Here is a 12,722-nt window from a genome sequence, read left to right as displayed (position 1 = left end):
AAGCTGTGCACTGACAGATCAAACACACAACGGGTTTATCAACAGACTGCAATAAGCTGTGCACTGACAGATCAAACACACAACGGGTTTATCAACACACTGCAATAAGCTGTGCACTGACAGATCAAACACACAACGGGTTTATCAACACACTGCAATAAGCTGTGCACTGACAGATCAAACACACAACGGGTTTAGCAACAGACTGCAATAAGCTGTGCACTGACAGATCAAACACACAACGGGTTTATCAACAGACTGCAATAAGCTGTGCACTGACAGATCAAACACACAACGGGTTTATCAACACACTGCAATAAGCTGTGCACTGACAGATCAAACACACAACGGGTTTATCAACACACTGCAATAAGCTGTGCACTGACAGATCAAACACACAACGGGTTTATCAACACACTGCAATAAGCTGTGCACTGACAGATCAAACACACAACGGGTTTATCAACAGACTGCAATAAGCTGTGCACTGACAGATCAAACACACCACGGGTTTATCAACACACTGCAATAAGCTGTGCACTGACAGATCAAACACACAACGGGTTTATCAGCACACTGCAATAAACTGTGCACTGACAGATCAAACACACAACGGGTTTATCAACACACTGCAATAAGCTGTGCACTGACAGATCAAACACAATGGGTTTATCAACACACTGCAATAAGCTGTGCACTGACAGATCAAACACACAACGGGGTTATCAACACACTGCAATAAGCTGTGCACTGACAGATCAAACACACAACGGGTTTATCAACACACTGCAATAAGCTGTGCACTGACAGATCAAACACACAACGGGTTTATCAACACACTGCAATAAACTGTGCACTGACAGATCAAACACACAACGGGTTTATCAACACACTGCAATAAGCTGTGCACTGACAGATCAAACACACAACGGGTTTATCAACAGACTGCAATAAGCTGTGCACTGACAGATCAAACACACAACGGGTTTATCAACAGACTGCAATAAGCTGTGCACTGACAGATCAAACACACAATGGGTTTATCAACACACTGCAATAAACTGTGCACTGACAGATCAAACACACAACGGGTTTATCAACACACTGCAATAAGCTGTGCACTGACAGATCAAACACACAACGGGTTTATCAACACACTGCAATAAGCTGTGCACTGACAGATCAAACACACAACGGGTTTATCAACACACTGCAATAAGCTGTGCACTGACAGATCAAACACACAACGGGTTTATCAACACACTGCAATAAGCTGTGCACTGACAGATCAAACACACAACGGGTTTATCAACACACTGCAATAAGCTGTGCACTGACATATCAAACACACAACGGGTTTATCAACACACTGCAATAAGCTGTGCACTGACAGATCAAACACAACGGGTTTATCAACACACTGCAATAAGCTGTGCACTGACAGATCAAACACACAACGGGTTTATCAACACACTGCAATAAACTGTGCACTGACAGATCAAACACACAACGGGTTTATCAACACACTGCAATAAGCTGTGCACTGACAGATCAAACACACAACGGGTTTATCAACACACTGCAATAAACTGTGCACTGACAGATCAAACACACAACGGGTTTATCAACACACTGCAATAAGCTGTGCACTGACAGATCAAACACACAACGGGTTTATCAACACACTGCAATAAGCTGTGCACTGACAGATCAAACACAACGGGTTTATCAACACACTGCAATAAGCTGTGCACTGACAGATCAAACAAACAACGGGGTTATCAACACACTGCAATAAGCTGTGCACTGACAGATCAAACACACAACGGGTTTATCAACACACTGCAATAAGCTGTGCACTGACAGATCAAACACACAACGGGTTTATCAACACACTGCAATAAGCTGTGCACTGACAGATCAAACACACAACGGGTTTATCAACACACTGCAATAAACTGTGCACTGACAGATCAAACACACAACGGGTTTATCAACACACTGCAATAAGCTGTGCACTGACAGATCAAACACACAACGGGTTTATCAACACACTGCAATAAGCTGTGCACTGACAGATCAAACACAACGGGTTTATCAACACACTGCAATAAGCTGTGCACTGACAGATCAAACACACAACGGGGTTATCAACACACTGCAATAAGCTGTGCACTGACAGATCAAACACACAACGGGTTTATCAACACACTGCAATAAGCTGTGCACTGACAGATCAAACACACAACGGGGTAATCAACACACTGCAATAAGCTGTGCACTGACAGATCAAACACACAACGGGTTTATCAATACACTGCAATAAGCTGTGCACTGACAGATCAAACACACAACGGGTTTATCAACACACTGCAATAAGCTGTGCACTGACAGATCAAACACACAACGGGTTTATCAACACTTATGTAAGATTTCTTGTATTATTCCTTGTATTATTCCTTGTATTTTATATTTAACCTTAATGAGGCCTGTAATTACAAAGACAGACACATCATATACAAATTACAAAATGCAAAACTGCACAAACAGCAAACATGAAGGTATTGAAACGCAGCAACAGTTCACACAGTACAGTATCAAACGGATGTCTCTAAATAGCCAAAGAGCATTGTGGTTAAAAAGGTACCTAAACTCATCTTCTCACAGGCTATTTGTGTGCTGAGCTATCATGCTCTACTTAACTGATTAGAGCAACATGAGGGTATGGAAACGCAGCAACAGTTCACACTGTACGTGTCAGTGTCAAACGAATGTTACTACGTAGCCAAAGAGCATTGTGGTTAAAAAGGTACCTAAACCCATCTTCTCACAGGCTTTTTGTGTGCTGAGCTATCATGCTCTACTTAACTTATTAGAGCAAATGTCAATGTGGCAATTAGGACAAAATTTGATATATTTATATGTGAAATAAATAAATAAATATAAAATTAAACTCAACTGAATAGCCAAATAAGGGTCACCCTGACGAAGGCTGCTGTAGCCGCAATGCCTCACGTGTTTTTAAAAATTCTTGCCATGCATAAGCCACAAGGCTTTAAACATTTTCACCTACAATTCACATACAGTGTAATGTCAAAGTGGAAGGGAAATTTGAACATTTGTAAAACATGAATGAAAAATGTAAACACTAATATATTGTGGCAAAGAAGGGGGTCGAGTACCGGAGGACAGTACTGGATCTAGCCCATGGGCACATTCTGGGTGGACACCTTGGTATCGATAAAACCCGAGACCGGATTGTAAGGAGGTTTTACTGGCCAGGAATTCAAGCTGAAGTGGCTCGGCATTGTGGAGAGTACCCGGAGTGCCAGTTAACAGCTCCTCGACCAGCGGTTAGAAGCCCGTTAGTGCCACTCCCCATAATCAAAATGCCATTTAAGAGGATAGCGATGGATTTAGTGGGCCCACTACCCAAATCTGCCAGAGGGCACCAATACATTCTGGTCATTCTAGATTATGCCACTCGCTACCCAGAAGCCATTCCCCTTCGGACAATGGCTTCCAAGAATATCGCAAAGGAATTAGTGCTCTTGTTCACCAGGGTAGGGGTTCCAAAGGAGATCCTTACCGACCAGGGGACCCCCTTTATGTCCCGACTTATGGCGGACCTTTGTAAACTGTGGCAGGTGAAACAGTTGAGGACATCGGTTTACCATCCTCAGACGGACGGGCTGGTCGAGAGATTCAACCGGACCCTGATGTCAATGCTCAGGAAGGTAATCGATAAGGATGGGAAGAACTGGGATTGCATGTTGCCGTATCTGATGTTTGCCATTAGAGAGGTTCTTCAAGCCTCGCTGGGGTTTTCTCCCTTTGAGCTGGTATATGGGAGGCATCCCCGGGGAATATTAGACATCGCCCGGGAAACCTGGGAGCACCAATCCACCCCGTATACTAGTGTCATAGAGCACGTCACGGCAATGCAAGACAGGATAGCCACAGTCATGCCCATCGTCAGAGAGCACATGAGACAAGCACAGGAGCACCAGCGGCACACTTATAACCGGCAGGCTACCCTGAGGGAATTTCAACCGGGAGATAAGGTGTTAGTGCTGATCCCCACGGTAGAGTGTAAACTACTGGCCACATGGAAAGGACCATATGAAGTACTGGAGAGAATAGGAGAAGTCAATTATCGGATCCGACAGCCAGGTTGACGGCTCCAGGAACAGATTTATCACATAAACCTGTTAAAAGCATGGAGAGAGAGAAACACTAATGGTCACATACCCCACACACACTCAGGAGACAGCCAAAGTAAATATTTCACCCACTCTGTCCCCAGCACAAGTACAGGAAGTAAAGACCCTGATCCAGAAAAACAGAGATGTGTTTTCAGAGGTACCTGGCCGAACTGAGGTTACGGCTCATGATATCGTTTCCCTACCAGGGAGAAAAGTGAGTATGAGAGCAGAGGCGGAGAAAATGTTGACAGCTGGAGTTGAGTTTATTTTATTTTTATTTTTACAGGGACAGTGCACATTAATCAACGTTTCAGTAAAAGTGCCGGTTTTAGCCAGCCGGCTAATTTTCAACCGCAGTCCCTGGGCAGGTTATTAAAAACAATTACAATATAGACAATAGCAACATAGAACAAGCAAGACATAGCAACATAGGACAAGCAAGACGTAGCATACAGACAGAGCAACATAGAGCAAAAAGCAGCAAGACAAAATTCATAAAAGCAACAAAGTGTTTCCACACCTCACAAGCTACAGACAACAGACAACATGGTGATTGAAGAGTCACATAGTGAGTGGTCTAGCCCAATTGTGATGGTCTCCAAACCCGATGGGTCTTTACGGTTTTGTAACGACTTTCGGAAGGTAAATGAAATCTCCAAGTTTGATGCCTACCCCATGCCCCGAGTAGATGAACTACTGGAGAAAATTGGTAATGCTCGGTACATTACGACTCTTGATCTGACAAAAGGGTACTGGCAAATTCCTCTGACCCCCAGGGCCAAAGAAAAGACAGCCTTTGCAACACTTGACGGTTTGTTTCAATACACCGTCATGCCATTCGGCTTACACGGGGCTCCAGCCACCTTTCAACGGCTCATGGACAAAGTTCTAAAACAGCACAAAGCATACGCCGCAGCTTATTTAGATGACGTGGGAATCTACAGCCCAGATTGGGAATCCCACTTACCCCGGGTACAGGCAATGTTAGACGCCCTTAGAAAGGCAGGGCTCACGGCAAACCCTGCCAAGTGTTATGTGGGGTTAGAGGAAACAGAGTATCTGGGATACACTGTGGGAAGAGGGTTAATCAAACCCCAACATAAGAAGGTGAAGGCAATTAGAGAATGGCCGAAACCAGTAAATAAGAAGCAGGTTCGAGCTTTCCTAGGGCTGACCGGTTACTACCGGAAGTTCATCCCAAGTTATGCCACAGTGGCCGCCCCACTTACCGACATGACTAGAGCCAGAGGGCCAAACATGGTCAAATGGGATGAAAGGGCCACCAAAGCATTTAGGGCATTACAGGAGGCTCTCTGCTGTAATCCAGTGCTGGTGGTACCAGACTTTGAGAGAGAGTTTATGGTTCAGACGGATGCCTCAGAGGTCGGCTTGGGAGCAGTGCTATCCCAAGAGGTAGAAGGGGTGGAACACCCCATCCTGTTTTTAAGCAGGAAGCTGGAACCACGGGAAACCAACTACTCAGTCGTTGAGAAAGAGGCGCTGGCAGTAAAGTGGGCTCTAGAAAGCCTGAAATACTACCTGCTGGGGCGCCACTTCACCCTCATCAGTGACCATGCCCCACTCACCTGGATGCATAGGGCTAAAGAGAAGAACGCTCGGGTGATGCGGTGGTTTTTGAGTCTCCAACCGTTTCACTTTGACTTGAAACAGAGCAGGGAAGGAAATGGGAAACGTGGATGGGATATCCCGCATGCACGCATATTTTGCTGCGGTAGCCCGACCTAGGGGGTCGGGTCTAGGGGGAGAGATGTGTGGCAAAGAAGGGGGTCGAGTGATAAATGGCAGATATGTGAGAGCAGAACTAATAAACGGGCTCTGCCCGATCACTAAAATGGCCACCCCTGTCAAAACTACAGATCACAAAATGTCCGACCACCAAAACTTCAAGTCCTAGAAGCAAGGGGAACCCTCAGAAGGTGGAGCCAACCCACAGATAAAGGGTCAAGAAAAACCAGGAAGAGAAGAAGAGAGTGCTGGAAAGATCTGTGAACAATAGAGAAAGAGACCATAGAGATTGGCTGGATTTACCGTATATGAGCTGGACTGTTTTGGACTTACCTGTTGGCGTTTGGACCTGGACCTAATCGAGAACCCGATTCGTGTACCGAACCCTGCTATCCTTGACCTCGCCTACGGCCTAAGTGGACCAGGACGGAGAAACAAACACACAGGTACTGTCCTGTTCGAAATAACTCTCATTCTTGGGTGATTTGGTGACAGCTTACCACTTAGTTTGTGACAAACGCTCCTAACCTTGAAGAGGTTTGCCACAATATCTTGATTAGAAAAGTATTCAACCCTGAGTCAATACACCTTTGGTAGTGATTACAACTGTGAGTCTTTCTGGGTATGTTTCTAAAGAGCTTTCCACACCTGGATTGTGCAAAATGTTCCCATTATTCTTTTGTAAATTCTTCAAGCTCTGTCAAATTGGTTGTCTACCAACGACCAACAAACATTTTCGGATCTTTTAAGTTAAAACATTAACCCAGCCACTCAGGAACATTCACTGTCTTCTTGGTAAGCAACTCCAGTGTAGATGTGGCCTTGTGTTTTAGGTTATTGTCCTGCTGAAAGGTGAATCCGTCTCCCAGTGTCTGATGAAAAGCAGACTGAACCAGGTTTTCATCTAGGAGTTTGCCCGTACTTGCTCCAATTTGTACATTTCTTTTATACTGAAAAATTCCCCAGACCTTAATGATTACAAACATTCCCATAGCATGATGCAGCCACCACTATGCTTGAAAATATGGAGAGTGGTTGTATTAGATGTTGTATTAGATTTGCCCCAAATATAGCACTTTGTATTCAGGACAAAAAGTTAATTGATTTGCCACATCTTTTCAGGTATTACTTTAGTGCCGTGTTGCAAACAGGATGCATGTTTTGGAATCACAGCCATTAAACTCTGTAACTGTTTTAAAGTTGTGCTGAAATCCCTGAGCAGTTTCTTTCTTCTCCGGCAACTGAGTTAGGAATGACGCTTGTATCGTTTTTCATTTTTCATTTTTAATACATTTTCTCATTAACTTTATATGTTCGAATTCATAATCAAATATGCTTCCCAAAAATAACATGGTCGCTGTGGAAGAACATTTATTTTGATTGGCAATATTCTGCATTTATCAGAGTGCCATCAGCTAGCCTGATTTCCGATGCGTCCATTTTAAAATGATTATTAGGAAATTCTTATTCTTGCAAAGCATGTAAATGTTTTTATCAAACTATTATTTTAATCTGAATATCCACAATAATCTGATTATTGTGTACATGTAACCATACTCATTATGGGGTATTGTTGGCCAGTGAAAAAAACAAACTCTATTTAATACATTTTAAATACAGGCTGTTCAATAAAATGTGAAAAAAGTCCAGGGGGTTAATACTTTCTGAAGACAATGTACATCCACCATCATCCTCTGCTCATTCATCACTCCAGTGTTAATCTGCTAAATAGTAATTATTCGCTCCTATGGACCGATTTATTGCCGACCTCCTCATGCCTTTTGCACACACTGTATATAGACTTTCTTTTCTCTACTGTGTCATTGCCTTGTTTATTGTGTTATTGGCTTGTTTATTGTTTACTCCATGTGTAACTCTGTGTTGTTGTCTGTCACACTGCTTTGCTTTATCTTGGCCAGGTCGCAGTTGCACATGAGAACTTGTTCTCAACTAGCCTACCTGGTTAAATAAAGGTGAAATAAAAAAATCTAATCCCCATTCTCACCCAAATGATAGTGAACTACTGCAGATACTTTTGGGGGTGGAGACACCTCTTATAAGAAGAGGCACACAGGAAACAAAGTACAGGAAGACAAGTAAGTTTCATTTGCAAAGGTTGAGTGTTGCAATATTTTCCTCACTGCGTGCTAGTGAACAAAGTGAAGGAGAAGATGTCCAGGCAGGGACCCCTCTCCTTGCTCACCTGGATGGGAGCCATGGGTAAGCACTGACTAACAGGATTTCACTCAGCTTAATATTATCATCAGCTCAACTAGTAAAAACAAGTCAATTACTTTCATTACTATATATTTTAAATTACAGTAAAAAAAATGTGATCTTTTCCTCGGTGTGAAATTTGTTGAACCTTTCACACCATTGTAATCAATAAGTATAGTTGAAGTGGTGGAGGATATGTTTTCAAGATGGATACTTAACTTGCACAGGGATAATTTATGTGAAAGGAAGGTGCCTAATGTAGTCATTTGCATGGGCTAATGGGGCTCTCAATAAAATCTAATGCTCTAAATTTAATTCACAGAACTAGTCATATCTTTATTTGTGATTTTACGTCAATAACGATAACCCACTTCCACCAAAAAGCTTTTTTTTTGGTTTCGAGGCAATAGTTGGTTAGTACAATAGTTGGTTGGAACAATAGTTGGTTGGAACCACTTCATTTTTTAAACCGAGATAACACTTTATAATGCATTCATGTTTTTGAGACAGTCAATGATAAGCATTTACTATTGGCCATTTATCACACATTTTTCATGGTGAAAAAGTCATAAAGAAGTTACTTACAATGTTACAGCTACATTCACTTTTGATGGCAGTTCTGGCTGAACAACAGTAGCCTATAGCACACCTATGTTCAGTCAAGAATGTTGAAATTAGGATTCCTCAAAATACGTTTGTGCACCTTCTCAGCCATGTGCACATATTACAGACTGAACCTTGTTTACACCAACGCCTGCGCCAGACTATGATCAGCTGCGGGTCATTTTTTTCTTCAAAGGAGGGCACTCTTCGATGCTATATTTCTAGTTAGGATATATATAATATATGCAACAAATCGTCCACCAACATGGCTCTGTGGCAATGTACCACATAACCAATAAGCAAAGCATTAACAATGAAGGTTCCAACACACACTGGACCAGAGCCATTTATTTGGGCTGGACTAAACAATGATGGGGCCCAGGGCAAGAATGTGTTTAACTAACCGTTGGCCTAAATGTAATTCAAAACACATCGGCGCCACCGATATTGTATATTGTAACGATTTGGGAGAAGCCCAGGTAAAATGGAGACACGTTAATGCTCACCTGTGTCATCCAGATGATGTGCCAGCCCAGCGATTAGCTGTTTTGTGCGTCTCCGTGGTGGGAGTGACAATATCAGTCCCATGGCCAGAGGCCAAGCGCTCGGCCAAGTTGATAACACGACAGTCTTATCACAATGCACAACAACAGAAATGCATGAATTTACTTTAGGAAAAGTTCTGAATGGACATAGAGAGAATAAGCAAACTCACAAACATACCCGTCAAAAGAACCCAGCATTTAATGCCACCAGTGCAAATCACACTTCTCCTTTCCTAAACATGTTGGCTAATAAAAACCTAGGCCTTGGATAACCGCTGTCAACACCAACAAGCTGCTTTTTACTTTCAGTCTGTGGCGAAGTGCACACATCGTGTGGCCCAAACACCACAAAGCCAAACTGAGGTAAGGAAGAATTCAAAAGCGGTGGCTTGCGACATTTGTGATTTGCTTGTTCACATAAAGTGTGGAGATATCCAACCCTTGTCATATGATTAAACTGTAAACTCTCAAAATAACACTTAGCTTGTTTCCAATCTACTATGCTTAATGAGCACAGACAAAGCAACTGAGCTGGACAACCTTCCTGCAAGATTCATAAAGCATAGTGCTTGTGTCACTGCTAAAATGATAACGCATATTGTAAACCTTTCTATTAGTAGTGGTACGTTTTCCAATGATCTCGAAACAGCCCGGGTGGTTCCGCTCCACAAGAAGAGCAGTAAAACAAATGTAGGAAACTACAGGCCTGTGTCGATCCTCAGCACGTTATCCAGAGATTCGTTTTTAATCAACTTTAGGAATACCTTCTCGATCACAAACGTCTTTATGAACTCCAATCTGGCTTTAGAACAGCTCATTCCACTGATACTTGTCTTATCCACCTTTTTGGCCACATCAAGCAGGAAAGTGAGAAGGCAGAAATCTTTTGACACTGTGGACCATGATATTCTGATGAAACTGAAATTTATGGGTCTAAATGATGTAGCAGTGAATTCATTTAGGTCTTATCTGACCAGCATAACACAAATATGTAATGTTGGTGATGTTCTGTCAGAGGCCAAAGAAATATCCTGTACCGCAGAGATCAATTTTAGGGCCTCTATTATTTCTTACATACGTTAGTGATATGCCAGATACTGTAAAGTGGAAACTCATTCTTTTACACTGATGAATCAGACATACTGGAATCAGGGAAGGATACAGTTTACATAGAGGAGACCCTGAGTAAGGAATTGCATTTTTTTAGATTGGTTGACTGACAACAAATTGTCGCTACGTTTGGGAAAAACTTTATCGATTTTGTTTGGAACAAAACTTAGATAGCTTAGGGTTGACAAGATGAAGGTCAACTGTGCAGACAAGAAGATTGCATCTAAAACTAGATCAATCCTTTTCTGGAGACCTGATTTCTGCAAAAATATTTATAAAATGGTGAACAAATTTACATTTTTATATCGTAACACCAGATATTTTAGGATCAAAGTTAAGAAGCTGCTTGTCCCAACCTTGATTCAGTGTCATTTTGATTTTGCCTGCTCTGCTTGGTATAGTGGGCTATCAATAAAAACAAAAAAGAGAACATTATTTTGCATGACCTGCAGGTATATGCTGAATGTCCACCCTAGGATCCACATTGGGGTACAGGAGTTCCGGGAAGTGGGCTTGTTGCCTTTGGAGTCCAGATTGGACCAATTTAAACTTAATCATATGTTTATCTTAAATGATTGCACCAGGTTATATGAAAAAAACACATTGATATGGTCTTTAACAGCACAGTTACAATACCAGAGCTAGTGTTATGTCTTGTAAAATCCCAAGAGTAAACAGTACTGCGAGGAACACATTTTTATATACAGACATTTGTCTATGGAATAGCCTCCCCTTGGAGATCAAGCAAAAAAAAGTAGAAATAGCTTTTAAAAGCAGGAAAAGGTTTTCATTTGGACAAGGTTGTCTAAGTAAGAGAAACCCCTCCACTGCCCCTTGTGCCCCCTACTGCTGGTCAGATGTATTTATTTGAATGATAGTTATGATGTGCAATGCATAGATTGTTTTAATGTAGAAATGAATATGGTATGATTCTTAAGGCTAAGGAAAACTGCTGTGAATAATGACCGATTTTTAGGATGTCAATATAAATTAATGTATATATTGTTGTTTGTAATTTTATCTGGCCTTTTATTCATTATATGTGTTATTGCTTTTACCATTGAGGATCACTTTGGAAACAAGCATTTTAATACTTTCAAGTGATATCCTCTGGGTTCACATTGTACATTTTGTTGTACATGTCTGTTACTTAAAATGAATGTAATATGTGATAGTAGGCCTATATTATGAAGGCCTATATGATATCAAAATCTGTCTCTAATAGATATTATGTTATGTACTTGAGTGAAGACCCAAAAGCGGTTTTAACAGAAAACAGAGTTCTTTAATGAAAAACAGGAATGGCATAAATCCTCTTCCAACGTAGTCAATGGAACAAAAGAACATAGTATAATGCAGGATGCACCTGCCAGGCAGACTCCGACAGGATAGGACAAGGTGGAAGCAAACGGGACGACAGCTTGCTTCTGGCATCAAAAACACAAACAAGAATCAGACACTGAAAGTAGCAGGAACAGAGAGAGAAATAGAGACCTAATCAGAGGGGGAAGAGAGAACAGGTGGGAAGGAGAGAATGAGCTAGTTAGGGGAGATGTAGAACAGCTGAGGAATGAGAGACAGAGAAGGTAACCTAAAAAGACCAGCAGAGAGAGACAGAGTGAAGAGAAAGGACAGGAACAGACATAACAAGACATGACATATTATTTGCCTCTGTCTTGCACAGGTCAGGTCAGGTGGTATGGCAGCATAGGCCTACGAATTATAGATTTGTATATTAATTACCCTAATTTCTCGTTTACACATCTCTCGATCTTCACTGTTCCTGTCCTGCACAATTCACGCATCTCCACTGGCATCAGCTCCACTGGGCTCTCTCTATTCCTAATAGTTCTTAGATGAGTTGCCAAGCTCAATGCGAGTCCCAGTAATAGCATTAAAGTTTGTTCACTTATTTTGAGCAATTAAAAAAAAAATCATGATAAATTGATAGTCTATATTTCTGCACTGATACACTGCGAACTTAGGTTACAGGACAGACAGTGATAATTAAGTAGTTCACCCAACTCCTGCTGTTGATACTGGTGTGGATTGTGTATAAATATATATTCAATTGTTGATAGACTTATTTTCACTGAGCATTATCTAACATATTACATGGTAAATTATGCCAATTTCCCATGTTGTATGGAAGATCTGATATCTAAGATGACAGGCCGGATGGAAACAAGATAAGGTGGGATCTTTTTCGACTCAGTAAAATTAATCATGAGAGAAATATTGACATAATAATCATATCGAGTCATGCAACAACATGCTGTGTTGTCCTCCCACTAGG

General features: G+C 41.7%; 1 protein-coding gene across 1 annotated transcript in view; it reads left to right on the top strand.

The window, feature by feature from the left end:
* Nucleotides 1-8,053: 8,053 nt before the first annotated feature.
* The window catches only part of LOC135528690 (integrin alpha-X-like), a 35,577-nt gene continuing 30,908 nt past the window's right edge, over nucleotides 8,054-12,722 (top strand). The window contains 1 exon segment of the mRNA XM_064957801.1: nucleotides 8,054-8,171. Coding sequence (XP_064813873.1) covers nucleotides 8,123-8,171 — 49 coding nt within the window. The 5' untranslated portion in view covers nucleotides 8,054-8,122.

Source organism: Oncorhynchus masou, chromosome 5 (genome assembly GCF_036934945.1).
Source record: "Oncorhynchus masou masou isolate Uvic2021 chromosome 5, UVic_Omas_1.1, whole genome shotgun sequence".
In the NCBI taxonomy this organism is placed as follows: Eukaryota; Metazoa; Chordata; class Actinopteri; order Salmoniformes; family Salmonidae; genus Oncorhynchus; species Oncorhynchus masou.
The sequence above is the reverse complement of the archived record's forward strand: the minus strand, read 5'-3'. Positions and strand labels throughout refer to the sequence as shown.